Here is a 23,679-nt window from a genome sequence, read left to right as displayed (position 1 = left end):
GTGTAGAAGCTGTTGAATGGACTAAACTGCTATGTAAACCTTCACCAAAAACACAATGAAGTATTATTTAAAAAAAAAAAAAAAAGGGAACAGATCAATTCAAACCTTGAAAAAAAATCAAAACCAGAGACTGTTAACACATGCATGGGCATAGCGATGATGAATGGAACATGGATAAACAAACGGCTGTTTTCCAAGGTTTAAAAAAACACGCTAAAGCCAGGGCTTAGAACCCTTGGTGGCTCCCACCTCACTCAGGGAACCAAGTCCTCCTCGCAGCCCTGGCTCTCTCCTTCCAGCCACATAGGCCTCCTCAATGAATGTGGGCAGAGCGGGCTGCTCCTGCCTCAGGGCCCTGGCATCTGCTGCACCTGCTGCTCCGACTGCTTCTTTCCCAAATCACTCACGTGCGCTCCTCCCTGGCCTCCTTCAGCTCTCTGCTCTAATGTCACCTCCTGGTGTCGTCTTCCTGTTGCTCTTCCCCTGATACGCCTCAGCCCCTAGCCTGCTCTTTTCTCCAAGCACTTGCCACTCCTGCACATGCTGCTTTACTGGTCTGCTGCGAGGACGGGGACGCGGGTCCCTCCTGTTCACTGCCATGTCCCCAGCGCCCAGTGCCTGGCACACAGTAGGTGCTCAATAAATGTTTGTTGAATGGCTGAATAAATTCCTCTGATGACATTCCTGGCACGCAACTACTTACTGCTAAGCTCCAGGTGAGTGTACTACATGGGGCCTGGTGGCCCACCTGAAGGGACAAGACACCTGAAGAAAACATGAGCCCCTCCACGACACGCGGTAAAGACGAAAATGCCTTTTTATACAAAGGAAGACAGAATGCCATCCATGTCTGCCAAGACCCTCGCCCTTCAGTTATTCAGCTTCAAAAGCCAGAGCTGCGCTAGCACACCCTACAATCACTGAACCTGCCAACATCCTGGCCCGTCCTAAAAGCCGCGTTCCTGAGCCCCAACCTGAGGGGCAAACCCACACTCCTCTCAGGACATGGCAGAGGCCCTGGTCAGTCCCCAAAACAACGATGGTGATGACCACAATATGACGCTACGCACACATCCCTCACAGAATCCCCGTAACCAGCCAGGAAGGCCCTTTATGACCCTTGCTTGGCCAAGCCTTACACGTTTTCTCACATTGTAACTTCTCTGAATTGGGGCGTTTAACAATCAGTGGCACCATAACTATGACCGCCAGTCCTGCCCCTCTTTTTGGTGGTAGGTAATATAATGGCGGTGGAACATGATACCATCCCCGAGTCACAGATGATGACACAGAGTCTCAGGGAAGGTCTGGCTAAAGGCTGCACCTGGTCAGGGAGGAAACCAACCCTGAACCACCCTGCCCTCTACCTGCCTCTCGTGGTAGGGAGAGCTTCGGGGAGGGTGGGGGGACGGCAGTCAGGTCGTGGCCTCCGGGCTCGGAGGCACCACGTCCTGAAGTAATGTGTCTGCAGTCACCAGAGAGCCACTGCAGCTATGCCTCTCCATGAAATCTCACTTGAGTCACCTGGTAGGCAAGTTCATGGTTGTCATTCTCTTCCTGTTACTGTTTTAGAGAGTCCCCAAGATAGTCGCACCCCACAGGACAAGGGTGGGTAGGAGTCATGGTATGGAAGCCAGGCCCAAGCCTCTAGGATCAAAACAAGAGACTGGGAAGAAAGATGCACGGCTTTGGCGTGGAGCGACTGTCTCAGCCCTTTCTCTCTGACCAGGCTCATCTCCTCATCTGCGCAGTGCAAGTTTGTAACAGGAAGTCAGGGCACAGCTATCCCACTGAGAGAGAACAGAAGTTACCTTCAGGCCAGGGCTTGGGAGGCCCTCCAGGGGGCTGTCCTGGCATCCCAGGGGGCACACCTGAGGGTCCTGGGGGAGGCATGTTGGGCCCTCCCATACCTACAGCAGGAGAGAAACAAATGAGAGAAACTAAAACGTGTTCTGTACTCATACCTGCCCCCATCCTTTGGGCAGGCCTGGCTCCAAGGAACACGGGGCACACCAAACAACAAGGCCCATAGTATGGACCTTGGGGACGGAGGGGGAGCTGGAGAAAGAGCGTTACCCTGCAGCAACCCTGCCTGCCCAAGCAGCTCTAAGAGCAGGGCACTGAGCAATCTGCGAGAAAAGCCAGCAGCAGCAGAGCCCCTGCTCTGGACACTTCACTGAGACTCCTCCCTACCCCAAGGGCCTTACCATGAGGCCGGCTGTAATTTGGAGGTGCTGGTCCTGGACCTGGGCCGGGGCCAGGGCCAGGGCCGGGCCCAGGTCCTGTTGCAGACACGGAGGGCGGAGGTAGTGTTGGCATTTGCTGCTGCATCCCAGGCATTGGCCGCTTGCCCTGCACCGCCATCTGCAGGTGGTCAGGGAGGGGCTGCCCCCGGGCCAGCATCTTATATGCCATGATCTGAGCTCTGAGCTGGTGCAGCTGGTTCTGGTTAAACGGGGTCGGGCCCCGGTTCTGCTGCCCCAAGGCCTGGGGATCGGTGCCATCCAGTGGGGCCCCACCTGGCCCAGATGACATCTGTGGGCCCGAAGACGGGCCACTGGCAGGAACTGGACTGGAGGCATGCTCAGAGCCACCCAGGGGTGAGGGGTAACCTGCGGGGAGATAAGGTCCAGAAGGTCACTTGGGAGCACATATCCCATAACATTTAAGGCAGAGCCAGTCACCTTTCTGCCATGAGACAGACAGTGACCAAATAGGTTCCCATCACGGGAACCACAAGAGGCACCCAGAGGCCACACCCACAGCCTCAGCCCATAGCCACAGCTGATGGGTTGGACCCACATTCCCTACATTGCCAACAGTTAACTGTTGAGAGATGTTACACAGTTAGGGCATCTAGGCTCTTCCAGGACCACGCTCCTCCAGCCCTCAGGGGTGGGTGCCTTCACCATCTGGTTGGCCAAGCCCACTCCCCCAACCTGAGGAGCCCCTGGAGGCTCTTTCCCACCCAACGATATGTGGAGGGCCTTGGTGGTGTAGTGGTTAAGAGCTTGGCTGCTAACCAAAAGGCCAGCAGTTCAAATCCACCAGCTGATCCCTGGAAACCCTAGGGGGCAGTTCCACTCTGTCCTATAGTGTCACTATGAGTCAGAATTGACTTGACAGCATACAACAACAACAACATGACAGGAACAACAAGTCCCTGGAGAAGGACATTATGCTGGTAAAGAAGAAAAAACCAATCAAACCAAACCCATTACCGCTGAGTCAATTCCAACTCATAGCGACCCTACAGAACAGAGTAGAACCACCCCATAGGGTTTCCAAGGAGTGCCTGGTGGATTCAAACTGCTGACCTTTTGGTTAGCGGCCTAAAAGAGGAAGACCCTCAGTGAGATGGATTGACACAGGGGCTGCAACAATAGGCTCAAACACAGCAACAGTTGTGAGAACGAAGCAGGACTCGGCAGTGTTCCGTTGTCATACATGGGGTCACTGAGTTGAAGCTGACCTGATGACACCTAGCAGCAGCAACGACAACAACACGACAGGAAGGGCTTGGCAGGTCATCTAAGGCATCACGTCTCAAACTTTCTGTCCAACTGCGGGAGTCCTGCTCCCAGAGAGGCAGCTTCAAGCAGGTCTGAAGGGGGGCCCAAGGCCTGCATTTCTAATGAGCTCCTGGGTGGCATGGATACTACAGGTCGGTGGACCCTACTTTGACTTGCCCTTGTCTAACACCCAGCACTGAACACAGTTCCACTCCCTCAGGGTTTGTTTCCACAGGGCTACCCCGAGACAAGACAGCCAGAGCAGGTACCAGCCCAGCCCCAACAGCACATCGTCTCGGGCAGCTCTCCCCAGACTGCCCTGTCCTGGGTCCTCCTGGGTCCCTCTACAGGCAGTCCGATTAGGAACACGGTTTCAGAGTACCCAGTGTCAACAAAAACCAGAAAAGAAGGGAGACGCAACAGTACCTTGAGAATGCTGGTCCATCGGGCTTGGTGGGGGCCCCATCCCTGCATGGCCCCCCGACCGCATCCCCATCCCTTTCATCTGGTTGTAGCGTGGGTCGTCCGACATGCCCTTCTCGTGCATGGAATCCATTGGCTATGAAAATGGGCAGTGACAAAGCAGAGTCGGCAAGGAGGGACACGAAAAGGCAACACAGCAACAGCACCACCCAAGAGAAGACCCACGTCACTGAAAACACCCATAATTGTCACCATGGCGTTTACTGAATCGCTAACATGACCCAGTGGGTTAGGTTCGTGACATGGTGCCTGGTACTTACTTGGGTGTCAAGACAGAGACATAAGGGAAACATCATCATATGACAGGGTCTTAATGACGGACTGGAGGTGAGGTGATGAGCTGGACAAGGGAGCTGAGGGGACACGGATTCAGTTGACAGCCAAAATCCCACAGGAAAGAACAAAAGGGACAGGTCCTGGTCAAGGGGCAGCGCTAGCCGGGACACCAGGCTCCCAGCTCACCATCACAAGGACACTGACACGAATCTTCTAATGCCTACGAACATCTAACAATCTATCAGACGTTAGACATCCTCGCTGCTCCGAGCCTCGGCTTCTCGTCTGTTAATTGGAAAGGAGGCCATTGGCTGCATCCTCCTCTTCCTCCTAAGAGGCAACATCGGACCTTTTCGGAACGAAGACACATATGTTCCTTCCTAGTGCTCTATGGGAGTGGCTGGGAAAGGGGAGGGGGCATTTGTTGAGAGCCTCCCATGAGCAGTCTACTGGGCACTGGTTACCACAGAAGTTCTGCTCTCCGGGAACTTACAGTCTAATGGGTGACCGGAGTGCGCCATGTGAGAGAAGAGAGGGTGCTTGGCTAGGAGCATAAGGCAGCTTCACACACAGGAGAAAGGCAGGGCCCTCCGGAAGTGGATGGGATCGCTAAGCACCTATCTCCCCTTCCTCCTCTCCACAGGGCAGGAGCTCTGTGCAGGCAGGGAGCATACCCTGTCACCACGGGACCCCAACTCCTAGCATGGCGCCAGACACTTGGCAGGTACCTGATAACATTTGGAAAGTTAGGCTGTGCTGGAGGAGAACCGGGCCTTAAATCAGGAGGCCTGGGAGGGGGCTATCACCAATAGCTTCCCAGGACAGACTCAATAAGACCGATACTGTGCCTATGTCGACAGAAATGTACAAGAGAAGGGGAGAGTGGGGTGAGAGTGAGGAGCCACACCGTGCTGGAGGTCACAGAGGAGGCACATGCCTGGGGTGCAGAGAGGACAGGAGGAGAGAGGAGACGGGCTCACACTCAGCTCTGCCACCACCAACTCGCTGAGTGACCACCTCTCTGAGTCTCTGCTTCCAGGACTGTGAAATGGGCACAAGGCACAAATGCCTGGAAAGCCCCAGCAGGGAGGCCAAGAAGCCAGCAGTAGTGCTCAGGAAGGTGGGCCAAAGCAAGACCCCTCAGCTTCTTCTCCCACCCAGGCACACATGGTCCCTGCACTTGGGAAATGTCACCTTTTTTAAAGATGTTAGTACATATTACGGGATATTTCCTCCAACCCACACCCAGAACACAGAGAGAGGAAGACTATTTCTCTGTGTTTAAAGAGGTTTTTTCCCCTGACTGGCAAAAGCAACCCTGGTCAGCTCGAACGAAGACAGTGGCGCAGTGGACACAGGATAACGGTGCCTATGGCCCAGCTTTGTGAGCTCCACAGCCAACAGGGCCTGGACTCAGCCAAACAGCCAGATGGAGGAAGCCATGTGCCGTAAGCCTTTGTTTAGGGACTGGGACATTTGTCTTCATTTATGAGAAAACTCTACATTTATAGGAAGAGTAATGCTATGTTTGATATGCAATACGAGCGTGGGACACACACGATGGGATGGCTGCCAGCTCGCAGGAGGTCCTGTGTGCTGCCCACCTCTGCCAGCTCTGATTGTGTGAACCTGGCACGGGCTGCGGTGCTGAAGCCAAGTGTTAGCTTCTTCTCTGGCCTCGGGGAGGCTCTAGTCCAGAGGCTGCTGCAGGGCCAGGGTACAGGGAAAAGGCCGAGTGAGAGAGGCATAGCTTCCACCCTAAGGTGGAGACGGGACACAAGAGGGCTCAGGGATGCCTACCTTGTGCATCTGGTGCATGTTGTCCTGAGGGTACCCTCCGGGCCCCTGGGTTGGGATGGGGTGTCCTGCTGAGGGGGGCCCCGGGCTGGGCCCCATCATGCTGTGGGCAGAGCCCGGTGAGGGACCTGGGCTGGGGCCCAACATGGCTCCAGGGGAGGGCCCCGGGCCCGGAGAAGGGCCCGGCCGAGGAGTTCCGCCCAAGGGTGGGTCTGGAGTGGACATCTTCTCGAGAGCTGCACACAGTGGTCTCCTGCTGGAAAGAAGCCTCAGTCAGCCTGGGGATCGTGCTATCAGCTGGGCAGCACAGGGAAGAACAGGGAGGACGGCACAGTGTCATGCCGGAATCACCCATGTAACACCCTGGATACTCAACACTCTGCCATCCAAGCCTTTTGCCCTCCATTCCTCTCGGAAGAAGTACAAATCTCAGGGCTACGAAGTCAGATCAGAAAGTTCACCTAAAAAGGCGCGGAAGTCAGGAAGAAGGAGGGAAAGACAAAGCCTTGGGTAATAGCACATGTATTCCCTTCTCTGTCTTTCTGATTCCATCAGAGAAAATTCCATCAGAGAAAGTCGCCCCCCACCAAAAAAAAAAAAAAAACCCACTGCCGTCAAGTCGATTTCGACTCATAGCGACCCTACAGGACAGAGTAGAACCGCCCCCCCAGAGTTTCCAGGGAGCACCTGGCAGATTCGAACTACCGACCTTTTGGTTACCAGCCGCAGCATTTAACCACTACGCCACCAAGGTTTCTAAGAAAGTCCCAGGGCGGTGCTAATATACCCCTTACACCACTCAAATCCTTGCTAATCCTCCTAATTAACAGAGGGAGCAGGACTAAGGCTCAGCAACTGGAACTTCATAAATTCAACAAAAACAAATACTTATGCTAAGTGACCTCAGCCCATGCTGAATTCATTTAAGGCAGTGAGATCAAGTTTCCTTTAAGATAAATGAACTTAAGTTTAAAAAGTGGGTTCATTTAAAGAAAAGTATTGCATAAATAATGGTAGTGATATCTCAAATGTGACAAGAAAAATAATCAAATCTCTAAAGTCTGATGAATATCGCTCTAAGTTAAAATTTTATTTCCAGAGCCTACACAAAATCCAAAAATCAGCTAAAAAAAATACAATGATGTTAGTAAACTATGCTTGCTGAGATAGGGCAATGGGCTGATCAATTTTATAAATGCTTCCAATAAGGCTTCCGCTTTTAGAGAACCCTGAGTCTGCTGTGTAGTTATATGGTCTTAAATAAAAGTCTCTTTAACAATCTCTTCCCTTAAGATAGAGCAATACATTCTCATCACCACAATCTGCAAAACAAAAATACTGAAACTTAACGCCATCCAGCGTCCCACCACACAGAGCTGTGTGCCCTGCAGTGGTGCCCCTGCAGCGGGTTAAGAAGAAACCCACTTTCCCTTCCCTTTCCAGCAGAGCCAGCCAGGTAAGCTTGGCTTGATGGGGAGGGGATGTCTGTTGGAGGAGAGGGCTGGGAGGCTCCTCAGAGATCCACAGAACCGTGAGGATGACGATTACAGCCCCATACCATCCAGGGTGGGCCATCCAAGAGTGACAATGGCTTTGGTGTTGCTGCTAGGACCCTGCCACACTTCAGCGCCTGCAGTATAGGCTGTTCCACACACAGACAGACGCACACTCAATGGAATAACTCAGCAAATTCTAGGTAAGCTTTTCTTCATATAACATGACCAATGACCATTCTAAGGAGCCCTGGTGGTGCAGTGGTTAAGCAGTTCAAACCCACCAGCTGCTCCTCGGGAGAAATGATGTTGGCAGTCTGCTTTCATAAAGATTATAGCCTAGGAAACCGTATGGGGCAGTTCTACCCTGTCCTATAGGGTACAAGTCCACTCAACAGCAACAGGCTTGTTTTTTTTTTTTTTTTGGTTTATGAGCGTTCTAGGAGCCCCTGGGCGGCACAAATGATTAGGCCCTCAACTAATAACTGAAAGGTTGGCAAATTCAAACCAACCCAGAGGTGCCTTGGAAGAAAGGCCTGGAGATCTGCTTCTGAAAGGTCAGTCTTGAAAACCCTATAAAGCAGCTCTTCTCGGCACACAAGTTGGCCACGAGTCAGAGTCAACTGGACACCCACTGATCTGACCATTCTTATCATTTACCTGTCTTCAACATATGAATTCTAACAGCTCCATCACATTTCCTTGTCCTGACATACCAGGAGTTATTTAATGGTTCCTCTCTTGTTGAGCATGTCACCAATCTCGTTTTAGTTTCTGTTACCTTTTGTTTTTTGGAATGAATCTCTTTGTTGCTAAACCTTACTGGGCATTTCTGGTACTTTCTAAGGATAAATTCTAAGAAAACTGCACAAACATTTTAAATTCTCAATTGAAAAATTTTTTTTAATTTTAAAGATAGGAGTATTTTTAGGGAGAATTGAGCAATAGCCCAAATGACTTTGTTCCAGTTTCAGGGCTAAATAATTAGAGCAAAGAGGATCAGAGAAACCTTGGCAGGTGTGATGATTAAGACTGTGTCCACTTGCCTGGGCCATGATACTCAGTGTTTATATGTGATCACCCCCATGATGGGATCTGCTATAAGTAGCCAATCAGTTGAAAGGGAGTATCCTTGAGCATGTGGCCTGCATCCGAATATATGTGGACATTCTGGCTTTTCTCTGTTCTGGGTCCTGCAGCTGCTTTCTCTTCTTCTGACCTCCAGTTCCTGGGACCTGAGCTAGCAGCTTAGGTGCCAAACTTGGGATTTGTGGATCTTCACAGTCTGTGAGCAAAAGCTCTGCTCTCCTACCTGCCTATCTTGGGTTCACCAGCCCCTGCAGCTACCTGAATCAGGAGAAACCTTGTGGTCTTGCCTGCCACCTTGAGATTTCTGGATCTTCACAGCCTGTGAATAAGAGTCCTGCTCTCTGACCTGCTGTCCTGCAGCTTCCTGCGGCTACGTGAATCAGAAGCCTCTATCTTGATCCACGGACTTGGGACGTTCCAGCCTCTAAATACTGTGAGACGTTTCCTTAATATAAAGCTCTCTATATATGTATTTTACACGCTTTACTGGTTTTGCTTCTCTCAAACCAGCCTAAGACAGCGCGGCAGGAACTGGTTGGCCAGCCCTCCAGCCCATTCCGAGAAGAACACCAACCTGGACTTAAACAAACCCAAACGTGCTACGGGGAGTCCTGGAAAAGCAAATCCAGGCATGTGGCTTTTCTTTACTTTTCTCCTGGTCGGCCTCCTCTCCGGATTTTCTGCGCGGCGACAGGCCAGGTGCAGGTGGTGTCCCGGCTAACCCCACCCAAGCACAGCGATGATAGCGGCCGAGTGGCGGCGGGGAACGATGTCAGAGGCACAGCGGGCACTCCGCAGCCTCAGCCCGGCCCTGGGAGCGCGGGATGACGCCGAGGTGGCGAAAGTGCAGAGGGCACACCGGGAGGCGGCACGCCCCGTGCAACCGGCACTCAGTGTTCTCTGCGGTTGCACAAACCCTCCCGGCCGGACGGGGCTACTCCGCTGAGGGCAGCCCCACAGCCATCCGCTGCTCCTCAAGGCCGAGGCACATCCAGGTCCTGCGCTCTGCTCGCAATCGCTGTGCGCTTCCGCTCCAGACCTTTCGTCCAAGCCCCTTCCTCGGTCCTCTTTCTTTTCGTCCCTTCTTGTGCCTCTCCACAAAGGGTGCTCCAGCCCGCTGCAAAGTTCTCTCACGACCCCAAGGACGACATCCACGAGATGAGGGGTGGGGAGGACAGCAGGACTGAGCTCCGCCGCGTGACCTCCCTCGTTGGCGGGGAAACGCCGCGGATGAGTCTGGAGTAGTCGCGGCTGCGGCAGTCAGCGCGGTTTGGTAGCTGAGGACCAGCAGGGGTCTGGACTGGAGGCACGGGTTCCGTCTGGCCATGCAGGAGACAGGGGTGGCGAAGTAGGCCACCTCGGAGGTGCGGGGTATCCGACGCTGCTGCTCCTTTATCCTCTGGCGCTCTCCGATTTCCCCCCATACCCACAGGGCCTCAGTCGGTGCTCCACCTTAAATAACCCTTTTAAGAGTACTTGAGACCTTATCCACAAATCCAAAATTTAATAAACTCTGGGAAAACCAAACTTTTTTTTTTAAACATTTGCCCTCTCTAGTCTTATTGTGTAAGTGAGGGCATACACTATTTGTCCTTTTGTGACTGACTTATTTCATTCAGCATAATGTCTTCAAGCCCCATCCACACTGTAGCGTGTATCATGACTTCATTTCTCCTACTGGCCGAGTAGCATTCCATTGTTCCACATTTTGTTTATCCATCCATCCATCCCTCCATGTGCGTGCATTTAGGCTGTTCCCACTTTTGGCCATTATGAATAGTGCCGCAATGAACATTGGTGGCTACGTCTCCGAGTCTCTGCTTTCGAGTCTTTTGGGTATATACCTACGAGTGGGATTGCTGTGGGTAACTTTTTTTTTTTTTTAATAAATTTACGACAAATTCATTTGGAAATAAAATCTGACCAGATTCTGGTTTGTGAGAATATTCACACACTTTGCTACAGAAACAGTAGCCTGTTTGATTACAGGATACAGCCCAGCCTCTGCCATATAAAAACTGAAATGCTAATTCAGGGGTCCCTCTACAGGGAATAGCATCTGCAGTCACGCTTTACAGGTGAAAGTGGAGCAACATGGCCTGGCTCCCCGGCGTCCCCTTTCAGGCCCACGGAGCGCTGCAGTGAGACGGGGTAAGGGACGACAGTACTGGTACTGTCAAATACTTAACGAATCTTGCAGCATTCGGCAGCTATGGTAACGTCAAGCCAACTGAAGCTGAGAGCAAAATCAAATCCACCCCCTCTAGTGAAAATGACCCTATCCCTACAGAAAGGTGGATATGTCAAGGAGCGTCCATCGGGAACTGACTCGGAAAGCATAGCTCTTCTAAAGGTAGTTTGTATGTACTATTAGGCCTTCTTCCCTTTTTTTCCTATTAGATGAAGTGGGGCTCCACCTCACACCCCCTAGGATAGCTATTATCAGAAAAACAGAAAATAACAAGTGTTGATGGGGATAAGGAGAAAATGGAACCTTGTTCCACTGCTGGTGGAGATGGAAATTGTTCAGCAGCTGTGGAAAAAAGTTTGGCGCTTCCTCAAAAAGTTAAACAGAATTACCATACCAAACAAACCCACTGCCATCCAGTCGATTCCAACTCACAACAACCCTGTAAGGTAGGGTAGAGCTGCCCCGTTGGGTTTCCAAGGCTGTAATTCTTATGAAAGCAGATTGCCACATCTTTCTCCTGGGAGCAGCTAGTGGGTTTGAACCACCAACCTTTCCATTAGCAGCCCAGCACTTAACCACTGCACCACCAGGGCTCCGGAGTAACAGCAAAGGAGGCCCAAAAAGTGAAGACACAATCCAGAGCCATCCCGAGCAGTGTTTCAGGCAGGGTTCCGTCAAATACCCAAGCGCCCAGTTAGGTGTGGTACCATGGAGAGGAAAGAAAACCAAACAGGGAGCCACTCCCTGATCTTCAGTCTAGTATTGAGAAGGGTATTTTAGTTACTTGTTATTAAGCTGTGGTGGGGGGAACAAACCAGTTGCTGTCAAGCCAATTCCAACTCATGCCGACCCCAGGTGTGTCAGAATAGAACTGTGCTCCATAGGGTTTTTAATGGCTGATTTTGCAGAAAGAGATCACCAGACCTTTCTTCCGAGGCAACTGTGGGTAGACGTGAACCTCCAACCTTTCAGTTAGCATCTGAGCGTGTTTGCACCACTCAGGGACTGCTACTGATTTGTTGTGCACATAAAGTGCCCTAATCATAGTATAGAGTTCAATGAATCCTAGCTCAGACACGATACTTCCAACATTCCAGAAGGTACCCTCATGCCCCTTCTGAAGTAATATCCCCCAAGGGGAACTACTATTTAGTTTTGCCTGTTACTGAACTTTATATAAAAATACGAACCATACAGTATACCTTTGCTCATCATTATGTCTGGAAGAGTTACCCATGTTGTTGTATACAGCAGCAATTCATCCTTTTTTGTTTGTCCATTCTCCTACTGATGGACATTGTACTACCAGTTTTTGACTACTGTGAATAAAGCTGCCATGAACAATGTCATTTGGTGGACATAAGCACTCATTTTCCCTTCAAATCCAGGAGTGGAACTGTTGGTCATAAAAACCCATACCCATCAAGTCAATTCTAACTCATAGTGACCCTATAGGACAGAATAGAACTGCCCCATAGGGTTTCCAAGGAGTGGCTGATGAATTCGAACTGCCGACCTTCTAGTTAGCAGCCAAGCTCTAACCACCAGGGCTCTGTTGATCATAAAAAAAAATTTTTTTTTTTTTTTTTTGTAAGGGAGGCATAAATTTAGCTTTGGGTGACGTTGCCAGTTTTCCAAAGTAGGTGTACAATCTACACTCCACCCTCCCATCAGTGGGTAAGCATTCCAGTTGCTTCACATCATCATCAACACTTGATGCTGTCAGTTTTTTTTTTTTTAGCCATTTTGGTGGGTATATAATACTATCTTATTACCGTTTTAATCTGCATTTCTCTCATGGTGCTAAGCACCTTTCCATATGCTTACTGGTCAGCTATTTGCTTTTGTAAAAAGTTCAATTTCTCACTAAATTTTTTACTGGGGACATGTGGTTATAATTACCTTCTCCAGACTGTGACTTGCCTTTGCACTCCCTTAATGGTGTCATGTGATGAAAAGTGCTTAATTTTAATAAAATCAAAATTATCCATTTTTTTCTTTTATGGTTAATTTTTTGGGGTCCTATTTAAGAAATCTTTGTCTACCCCAAGGTCATGAAGGTATAGGAAAGGAAAGGATATTTTAAAATCCAGGGGAATTGTGCCTCGTCTCTGCCTCCTATTGATTTACAACTTCTTAGGATGTATTAGGCACAAAGAAATGATAGGGGAGGAAGACCTACCTAGAGAGAAGTGGGGGCATGGGCCCATTTTGGTGGTAACAACACAGACTCACTCACTGACTCCTCCCCACCACACTAGGTAGCAGTAGAGACTGCCATTGGCCCCAGCTGACAGAGGGGTCCTCCAAGGCTCAGAGGCCACACAGCGGGTCAGTGGAGGAGCTAGAGTTACAAAGCCAAGGCCACAGTGGAATTTGCCACAAGGTAGCCCCAGACTCTGGAGCTAGTGCCACCACCTGCTAACTGCATGACCCTGGACACGTGACTTCACCTCCCTAAACCTCTGTTACCTCCTCTGTAGACTGGAGCTGAGAGTAGTATCCTGTCCCTAAGGGGTTACCCATAACCCAAAACCTGCTGCCATCAAGTCGATTCCAACTCACAGCGGCCCTATACGACACAGCAGAACTGCCCCATAGGGTTTCGAAAGCTGTGATCTTTAAAGAAGCAGACTGCCACATCGTTTTCCTGTGGAGCAGCTGGTGGGTTCAAACTGCCAAACTTTTGATAAGCAGCTGAGTGCTTAACCAATGCACTACCAGGGCTCCTCTTTGGGGTAACAGCCAGCATCAAATGAGCTAACATGTGCAGAGCACTTACCGGCGGGAAGTACCTGCTACGTGGGTAAAATCAAGGGCTCCCGCATTTACTGAGCAGTTGCTTAATGCCCGTCGGGTACTGTGCTAGTGACAACGTCACAAAGATTAAGTCCTCTAATCCCCCTGTGAAACCCATGAAGTAGGGGGATGCTCTCCCCAGAAATCAGTAATAAGTCAACCACTTTGGAGAGCTTGCTTCCTAAACTTGATCTCCTCTCCACCCCAATACAAAGCTTGATTGATACACCGGTCGCGCAGCACTCAGGAACAGGCTCGCTTTTCCCTCTGGGAAGCAGGGGCTGCGCAACGCGGCTCTGCACACAGAGACCAGCCCAGAGAAGACAGGCACCCAGCCACCGTCAGCAGAGGGGTCCCTGGAAGCCATCTGACGGGAAACTTACACTTTCCACATCACAGATTGTTGGTGCCTTTTGATTTTGTTTGTTTGTTTTTTACCGTAGGCTAACCTATTCCTTTTCTAGCCAGATTAAAAAAAAAAAACTTAAGAAAAAAACCTAGGTCCAACTGAATCGTACACGTAAAAATTGTTGACTTCATGAATGTTCTGCTGAGTATATTTTCAACAACAAAAAATAAAATAAATTTTAAAAAACCCTACACCTGAAAAATACCCATGAAATAAATGCCCAGGAAGTGCCTTTGTGGAAATCAAAGAGAAGGATTAAAGGATTTGAGGATGCCATGATTTCCAATATACTTTCAACTTCACCAAAATTATTTAAATAGGAACGTCTAATGGCCTTCAAGTGCAAAGCCAGGCCTACTCGAGGATCCTAAATCTGCTTCTTTCATCTGACCCTCAGCTTTTTTCTTATAAATAAAAAAGGTCGGTGGTGGATGGCCGCTGCAGCAATCAGAGCCCCCTCTGGAAACGGTTTGCTAGGATTATGACGTTCTTTAATCTTGCCTGTTTTTTTTTATGTTTTAGCCCCTGGATATCTGTTATTTTGGTTTTGGGACTTAGAGAAATTCTTTCACGGCACATTTCATCAACAGAAATATGACACTGGAGTCAAGTAGTGTAGGGTCGTAGACCAAGCGCTGTTAGGATGGCTTCAACAAAACCACCTCCATTTGTTACATGTGACTCACAAAACGAGTTGCCCCAGTACTCTACACAGAAAATCCTCTACACTTGACCTGATGGTGGTGTGCACTCCAGACCGTGAACCATGAAGTGACACATGAGAGCCGTGAAATGACGCATCTGTGGTCTTAGGGACTGTGTAGAAATAAATGGCTTATTCCTGAGAGCAACCAAGCTTCCCCAAAGCTGACTTTTGTGGCATTTTTCTTGCAATATAATTAAGTAGCAAAACTTTGCTCTACATTTAATAAGGAATACATTACAGAAACTAAAAAAAATCAGGTTATGATGATAAATTACAATGTCTTTTCCATTCTACATGAGGTGTAAAAAAAAATTTTTTTTTTTTTTTTTTGAGGTAGACATGCCAAATTTTTACCAAATATTATTTTTCACAGTGGGAATTATATGGTCATTTTATTTATTGGGATCCCCTCCTCCCCACCTGTTTTAAAATTTTCATTCACTTGAAACTCACTGATGAGCTCCTACCCACCCACAAGGCACCAGAGGACAAAGACCGCGCCTAGGGGGGTCTCTGCCCTCACGGAGTTCGCACTCTAATTCCACAGGAACAAACACTATCATATCTACCCACTACAGTAGTAACTGTCAAATTCTTCTGCCCATAGTCACAATGAGACTCAGCACAAACACATACACCAGGTAGCTTCAATAAGCTTCCCAAGTCTGTCCTTAGTCAAGAGGCTATCCTTTTCTAAGGCTTCTCAAGACCCACTAAATGGATGTCATGAGCCACCACTGGGTCTGCTGTGTTCCCTGCTGTATACTCAACACTGGGCACAATGCGTTGACAATGTGGAAAGGGTAAAAGAGAAGTCCCCCACGACAGGGGGAAGCATACGACAGCGGCCACAAGTGGGAGGTAAGGCAAGAAATTCACACCTGCAGAGGCCTCACCTGCGACAGGCCATCCCAACCACCCCAGGCCGAGGACTTCCTGATGACACCAGTGCTTATTTAGCTAATCATCCCACAAATATGAACTGACCGCTGCAAGCAGAGTTCCAGGCAGCAAGTCCTTGCCTGGTGGAGCTGACAACTGAGTGGCAGAAGCAAACACACAAATAAACGTTCCACGATGTCATGTAGGGTATATAATTGCTATGAGAAAACAATCCAACAGGACAAGGGGGAGTTGACAGGAGGCATTCTTTCAGTCTCAGTGGCCAGGGATGGTCTCGGCGACGACGATGAGGGCCATATGAGCAGAGGCCTGAGGTGAAATGCTTGAGGTGAAATGTGAGCCCCATAGCTATCTTTGGGCAGTGTGTCCTGGCAGAGGAAACAGCAACTGCAAAGGCGCTGAGGTAGGAGGGTGCTTGGCGTGTTCCATGGCACAAGGCGGTCCGTGTGGTTGGAGTGGAGAGAGCAACAGGAGCAGGGCAGCAGGGGACGTCACATGTGGGGAGGGCAGGTCTCGGGCCTCCAGAGCCTGGGGAGGTGGTAGGATTCTACTCTAGATGCAATGGGAAGCAACTGGAATGTTCTGGGAAGGGGAGGGACAAGGTCTGAGATGTTTTTGGAAAATTTCTCTGGATACGCTGATGGAATGGATGTGAGGGTAACAGAGAGAGGAGGTAAGAAAGAACAAGATAACCAGCATGGCCTCAGCTAGCACATGCTTTTGAAATTGAAAAAGGCACCCCTTCCTCAGGCTGGCCAGCCCTTGAGCAAGGCTTGGATTTCAGCCCCGACTCACAACCCTGAGTTGGGCTGGCAATTGAAGTTGCTGTTTACTGAGACAAGGCAAATGACTACGGGAGGAATTAAGGGGCTTTGATCAGAGAGGTTAAGTCATTTGTCCAAAGTCACACAGGGAACAGACTTCTCTCTGACTCCAAGGTCTGAGAAACTGATTCAGGCTAAGGATCAAAAGCTGTAGGAGGCGAGCCTAGGAGGGCAAGGAAGGACAGGCACTGGAAGCAAAGAGAATCACTCCAACAAGGATGTTCCAGAGAAGCAAGCAAGGTGGCTCACGCACCCTAGGCAGCAGGCTGTGATCAGAACTGCACCCGGCAGTCCTCAGGGCACATCAGCTCCCAGGGGCAGTCCTCAGGGCACATCAGCTCCCAGGGGCACGTCAAGCAGCCCTCTGTGCTGCAGCATCACCATTAGGACAATGAGACCATCTACCATGCCACTTTGCTGGGACTTTAGGGGCAAGTCAGGGTGGCACACATCGGACCCCCAAGATTCCCACTGTAACAGGTGAGGCAGTAACTGCCCTGTGGCCACCTGCTTCCTGAGCCAGCAGGGTGTGACTTGTCAGTGAAAGGAGAACTTAAAAACACCCTCAAGAGCCACTTCAAGTCCAAACCAAAAACCAAACCAAACCAAACTCACTGCTGTAAAATCGATTCCAACTCACAGCGACTCTATTAAGACAGGGTAGAACTGCCCCATAGGATTTCCAAGGAGTGGCTGGTGGGTTTGAACTGCTGACCTTTTGGTTAGCCAAGCTCTTAACCATAAGCCCATCACTATTAAAAACAGGACCCAGCCTTCTTCCTCATACTCACAGCTGGTAAATTTCATACTGAGCAAAACACAGGCTGCTGCCTGTGACAAGTGCCCACAAACAAAAGTGAAGACGTGCCCCATTAGCAAGATAACTGAGTCCCAAAGCTCTGGGAGCCAGTCTGGGGCTCACAGGACCAAGGGGGGGAGAGGGATAGTTTATGCTCTGCTAATATCTGCCTATGGAGCTCTGCTGGCACAGTGGTTAAACCAGTCAGGCTGCTAACCGAAAGGGTGATGGTTCGAACCCACCAGCCGCCCCACAGGAGAAAGATGTGACAGTCTGCTTCCATAAAGATTACAGCCTTGGGAACCCTATGAGGCAGTTCCATTCTGTCCTATAGGATCGCTCTGAGTCAAAATTGACTTGACAGCAATGGGTTTTTGTTTTGTTTTGTTTTTAATTGCCTGTTGCCTTATAAGGGAAATATCAATGTCTCCCTTCCCCCTGCCCTGTGAAATTCAAGCTCCCTGCAAACCCGCTACACCTGGCGCTTTCTTCAAGGCCCTTTCCCACATATAAAGATAAATTAACAATGTATTTCACATGTCCATTAAATTTATATCCTCAAAAAAGCAGTATCATCAGTAAGCAGTTAACAAAAAACTTCAACCCAGAAATCACCAACTGCGTGGAGAAACTGCAACACTCGTACACACTCGTCCGTGGCTGGCATGTACGACCGCACAGCTGCTGTGGAAAACAGCTTGGCTGTTTCCCAAAAGGTTAAACATAGAATTACCGTATGACCCAGCCATTCCACTCCTGGGTATATACCCAAAAGCCTGTAAAGCAATGACTGAACCAGATGCATATACACCAACGTTCACTACAGCATATTCACAATAAGCCAAAAGGTAGAAACCAACTGTTACCTATTCAGTTGTGTCCCCCCAAAATATGTGTTGTAAATCTTACTACGCCTGTGGTTATCATCCCATTTGGAAATTGGTCTTCTCTGTTATAAGGAGCCATGGTGGCGCAGTGGTTAAGCACTCGACTGCTAACCAAAAGGTTGGCAGTTCGAACCCACTGGCTGCTCTGAGGGAGAAAGATGTGGCAGTCTGCTTCCATAAAGATTACAGCCTAGGAAACCCTACAGAGCAGTTCTACCCTGTCCTATAGGGTTGCTATGGGTGGAGGTGGCAACCTGTTGGGGTTTCTCTGTTATGTTAATGAGGCAGTATTAGTGTCAGGTGTGTTTTAAGTCAGCCTCTTCTGAGATTTAAAACAGCACATTAAGCAAGCAGCAAGCAAGCAGAGAGGGGAAGGTAGGTGCCATGCCACATGCAGATCACCGATCGCCAAGGAATAGAAGCTGAAAAGCCACGAGGACCTTCCCCCACAGCAGAGAGCCGCCTTCTGAGCCAGCGCCTGAATTCAGATTTCTAGCCTCCTAAACAGAAAATAAATTTCTGTTTGTTAAAGCCACCCACTTGAGGTATTTCTGTTATAGCAGCACTAAATAACTAAGAAGAAACGCTGGTGGTGCAGTGGTTAAGAGCTACATTTGCTTACCAAAAAAGGACGGAGTTCGAATCCACCAGACACTCCTTGGAAACTGTATGGGGCAGTTCTACTCTGTCCCTATGAGTCAGAATCGACTCCACAGCAATGGGTTTGGTGTTTTGGTTTAGATAACTAAGACACAACCCAAGTCCATCAGCAGATGGTAGGATAAACAAAATGTGGTATATCCAGACAATGGAGTATTATTCAGCCATAAAATGAGATGAATTTCTCGTACATGCTACCACATGGGTGATCCTTGAAAACATTATGCTCCGTGAAACATGTCAGACACAAGAGAACGGATACTGTATGATCCCGCGTATATGAAATACCTAGATAGGCAACTCTATCAAGACTAAAATAGATCAGTGGTTACCAAGGACTGGGGGAAAGGGAAAAGGCGGGGGGGGGGGTAAAAAAATAATCTCTTTCAGGTAAAGTTTTGTTAAAACCAAAAAATTAGTCGATTTCGATTAATGGCAACCCCATGTGTGTCAGAACAGAACACACAGGGTTTTCATAGGGATATGGGTTGGGGCAAGGACTAAATGACAAATGAAAATTGCTTAGAACAGTGCCTGCACATAGTAAGGCAGTTTTCAATGGCGGATTTTTTCAGAAGTAATTTGCCATGCCTTTCTTCCAAGGCACCCCTGGATGGACTTGAGCCTCCAACCTTTCAGGTAGCAGCCCAGCATATTAACCATTTGCACTATCCAGGGACTCCAAATTTTGTTAAAGGATATACACACATCTGTAGCAGAAAAAAATCACTGCACCTAATGTCCCTTTTTATGGATGACGGACAACTTCTATAAGGAGGATAGCAACTGCAGCTCGATTTAAACTCAGGTTCACGCTTGATGTGTTCCTCTTCATGTTATTTCCCCCCAATATTCCAGCAGCTGTTACTTTCCTTTTATAGTAGAAGCTTTTGCACATTCCTTGAACTCTGATTACTTTAAAAGTTCAACTCTCTTAAGTGTTCCAATGTCACAAGTTATAAGGAAATACATGTAATGGAAAATGAACATTTGTTATTTTTAAAAACCTATGCCATCAAATGCACGCCCTTCTTCCCAGTGCCTTCAGGTAAAGTTACAAAGCATATATATTTTCAATATTAAAGACAAAATGAAGGAGTTGCTTCCTTTGCTATCATTTTGAAAATTTACAGGCTTATCACAGTAGGACTAGAATACAGTATCTATCTCAACCCATCAGAATGTTGTAGGGATTGTAAGAAATGAGGATAGCTATCAACTGTTTAGCACTTAATATGTGCAGGCACCATTCTAAGCACTGTACGTTTGTCATTTAGTTCTTGCCACAACCCTGTGAGGTGGGTGCTATCACCGCCCCCTTTTACAGATAATGAGACGGATGTGAGCAAGGAGAACAGGGCCCTTGTCTGTCTGCTCCGGCTGAGTCCCCAGCTCCTGGAGCAGTGCCCGGCTAGTGGGGGACGCTCAGTGCACACTTGTTCACTCTATGAATGGGGCATGAGTGGTAGGGTCACTTCTTGCACAACTCCAGGGGGCACCATTCACAATGTGTTCCATCTAAAGTCAGCGTAAATGGGTCCCTCTGTGCCATGGCAGCCCTGATGACAGAGGCCAAAACCAGCTGCAATGACTGAGGGCTTACTATGTGCCAGGCACTGTTATCCCCATTTCACTGTGGCACAGGGGAAAAGTGGCAAAGCCAGGACTCCAACCTGGGCAGTTGGCTTCAGAGCCCTTGGTGAAGAGATATCCCTGGACCTCAGCATCTTCAGTGGCAGAATTTTGTTCACCAGACATCCACTCAGCACACTTAGGCCCTTGCAGACTCCCCATATCAGATAAACTGCTAAGTACTGGGTAACACGGGAACCGCGGAAGTAATCTAGGCTTACCTCCTAACATTCTGAGGGTCCACAAGGAGTGGCAGAGGTATGCCTCTAATTTAGATGTTCACCTAAAGAAATCGTTACTGACAGGAAAAGTGTGGAGACCATTGCACTGCCCTATACCTGATGATGTATACCTGATGATGTCACTACCCTGATCAAAAATCTCCAAGAACCATCTCTCCTGAAGGGCTTGCAAACAAAATGATTTCAGGTGGCACGTGGAGGAACACTTAGGATTTTCATAATTATTGATTTAAAGGAAATGAGAGGGAAAATATATTACCAGCGGAGCCCTGGTGGCGCAGTGGTTAAGTGACATAGCTGCTAATGAAACGGTCGGCAATTCAAATCCACCAGCAGCTCCCTGGAAACTCAATGGGGCAGTTCTACTCTGTCCTACAGGGTAGCTATGGGTTGGAATTGACTTGGCAGCAAAGGGTTTGGTTTTTGTATATATAACCAGCACTTCAAACCTGGGGTTTCTGGGATATAGGATGGTTCTAGGTTCTATTTTTAGTGTTTTAAACACTTAATTTACCAAAAAAAAAAGTGAACAACATTAAGGCCAACAAATTCGAGTGCTACTGTATGTCAGGTGCTGCAGTGTTAAGGTGCTTCCCATGTTATCTCAGGCAATCCTCAAAGCACCCATTTGAGCTGGCCTCATCATCATACTTGTTTCACAAGTGGGGGGACCTATTGTTCAGTGCCTTACTCAAAACCAGCTAGGATTTCGAGGACTGGATGCAAATTCAGCAGGTCTGATTCCAGAACAAGCACTTCTCATCACCACCCCATACTGTCCACACATGGCATCCTACACCCCTATTCCAGGGGGTGCTGAGATTTGGGAAACACTGGCCTGGAAAGTCAAAAGACCAACAACAGCAGCTAACCCTTACCGCTTACAACCCACCCCCAGTCCTAAGCCAAGCACTTCACACACATATTCATTCAATTCCCCCAAAGACCCACTAGTTCACTTCAAAAATGTTCACGGGGGGGGCCTACTGTGTGCCAGGTCCAGGGTATACTGCACAGAACCAGGCAGACATGGCCCCTGTTCTGATGGGACTCGAGTAGGATGGACGTGTAACTACAAATTGGGATAACTGCTACAATGGAAAGGATCAACGTGATGTATCAGTGTGTAGCAGAAGGGAACAATGACCAGTCCGGGTGGTCAGGGAAGGTGTCCCTGAAGTGGCATCCCTGCCAGTCAAAACACAAGCCTGGACATCTTCCCTGATCTTGCATGAATGCCACCTCTTCCAATGCAAGCCTCCCTAATCTCTGGTTCCCCCAACTCCCCTGCACTTCCACTGTGTCCCCCTCACAGGGCACATGTGAATGACAGGCCACGGAGGGTTGATCCCTGCACACCCCATCCCACCCACTTTTGCTACATCTACTTATACCTGTTTCTCCTACAAAACTGGAGAGACTTCTTGAGGGCAGCCAAACCCAAAACATGGGGCACCCAGTAGAGATTCAACAAATATTTGTTGAGCAATGAAGAAGGAGATCAGACCATACAATAAGAATAGTGCTTCATACCTGCCAGGAACCATTTTACAGGCTTTCACCAGCCCCATCTGTGAAATTATCCCCATTTCACAAACAAGGAGCCTAAAAGGCCCAGAGAGGTTAAGCCCCTTGCCTAAGGTCACACAGCTAAATGACCAACAGCGCCAGGAATCAAACTTGAATCCAGTCTGTCAATTCAAACTGAAAGCTTGTTTCAAATTCCTGGGAAGCGCCTCTTAACACTTATATCCTTTCTACTCTCCCGAAAGATCACTCATAAAAAATTACAATTGGTATGTCTGAGATCAGCACGAAACACTTGCCTGAAAAGTCTACGTTTTAAATAACTGCCTTAATCTGGAAAATAAATTGGGAGAGTGGGCAAAGGATACAAAGCAAAAACAATGTTTCAACAGCAAATCTTTCCCTCCATCCTCTCCACCCCCCCCCCCCGCCCGCTTGCCGCCGACCTCTCCCCTCACTTCAGGGCAGTGTTTTGAAGTCACTACCTGCAAGAAATTGGGGGAGTTATTTACGTTTCCTTGAAAGTCTGGAATGACGTGCTATTTATAAAATTTTAGGTCGGTTTTCTGATTACCAAAAGGGCTGCTAACGCTCATGTCCAGGCGACAATGGGCACATGTGTGTTTTTTCATACTCAGCCCCAACCACAGCCTCGCCAAAAAGGCAACATTCAGGTCGGACCCGCTACAACGTAGCCAGAAAAGCCCCGACGCCTAGCTATTGTTGCAGCCTCCCCAGAGAACGCGACACCGGACGGACCCCCGGCCCGTCGAAGGGGAGGCGAGCTTTGTCCGACGACCCCGGCGAGAGCGCGCGCGGGGGGCGCGCGGCCTCCACGAGGCCCGGGCCCCCCTTCCCTGGGCCCGCCCGCCCGCGGATACTGTAGTCACCGCGGCCTCCCTACACTGTGGCCTTCCCCGCGCGCGCGGCGGCGGGCCCGGGCTTCTTGACCCTCGGGCGCCGCCGTACCCCGGCCCCGCTCCGGGCGCCGGCGGCCCCCTCCCCCCTCGGCGCCCCGGCTCCATTCAAACCGTCTTCCCAAGGCCCGCGCCGCATTCCCCTCGCAGCCCGCGTTCCTTACCCGAACTGCCGGCGGCGTTGCCTTCCCGGCGCCGCCCCCGCCCCTCCGCGCGGGGCCGGGGGCACAGTGGGCGTCTCGCCTCTCTTCACGAAACAAAGAAACAGCCGCCGCCGAGCGAAGGGAAGCCTTGAGCGCGCGCCCGCCTCGGCCGCCCCCCCACCGCCCGCGCCCCCGCTGCGCGCGCGTGCGCGCCGACTTCCCTCCCCCCACGGACGGCCTCTTGAGTTCCGCTGGCGCCCGGCCTCGTGCGCGCGCTCGCCGGCCCTTCCACCCCTCGCGCGCGTGCGCGCCCGCGCGAGAGCAAGGGGAGGTGGGCGGGACCCAGAAGGAGCACGCGCGCGCGACGCACCTCCCAGCTCGGTCCGGAAT

The 23,679-nt window shown here is 49.8% G+C and overlaps 1 protein-coding gene across 5 annotated transcripts in view; it reads right to left on the bottom strand.

Moving 5' to 3' along the window:
- SMARCA4 (SWI/SNF related, matrix associated, actin dependent regulator of chromatin, subfamily a, member 4) overlaps nucleotides 1-23,463 on the bottom strand; it is a 105,354-nt gene extending 81,891 nt beyond the window's left edge. For 4 of the 5 annotated variants that reach the window (XM_049876906.1, XM_049876908.1, XM_049876909.1 and 1 more), the window contains exons 1-5: nucleotides 23,311-23,463; nucleotides 6,072-6,324; nucleotides 3,939-4,071; nucleotides 2,208-2,612; nucleotides 1,812-1,910 (exon numbers count right to left, since the gene is read on the bottom strand). In XM_049876906.1, coding sequence (XP_049732863.1) covers nucleotides 1,812-1,910; nucleotides 2,208-2,612; nucleotides 3,939-4,071; nucleotides 6,072-6,293 — 859 coding nt within the window. In that variant the 5' untranslated portion in view covers nucleotides 6,294-6,324; nucleotides 23,311-23,463. The remainder of the gene's footprint in view (nucleotides 1-1,811; nucleotides 1,911-2,207; nucleotides 2,613-3,938; nucleotides 4,072-6,071; nucleotides 6,325-23,310) is intronic. The other variant, XM_049876907.1, reaches the window with a different exon arrangement.
- Between the last annotated feature and the right edge of the window lie 216 nt (nucleotides 23,464-23,679).

The sequence above is a fragment of the Elephas maximus genome, chromosome 3, assembly GCF_024166365.1.
Source record: "Elephas maximus indicus isolate mEleMax1 chromosome 3, mEleMax1 primary haplotype, whole genome shotgun sequence".
Classification (NCBI taxonomy): domain Eukaryota; kingdom Metazoa; phylum Chordata; class Mammalia; order Proboscidea; family Elephantidae; genus Elephas; species Elephas maximus.
The sequence above is the reverse complement of the archived record's forward strand: the minus strand, read 5'-3'. Positions and strand labels throughout refer to the sequence as shown.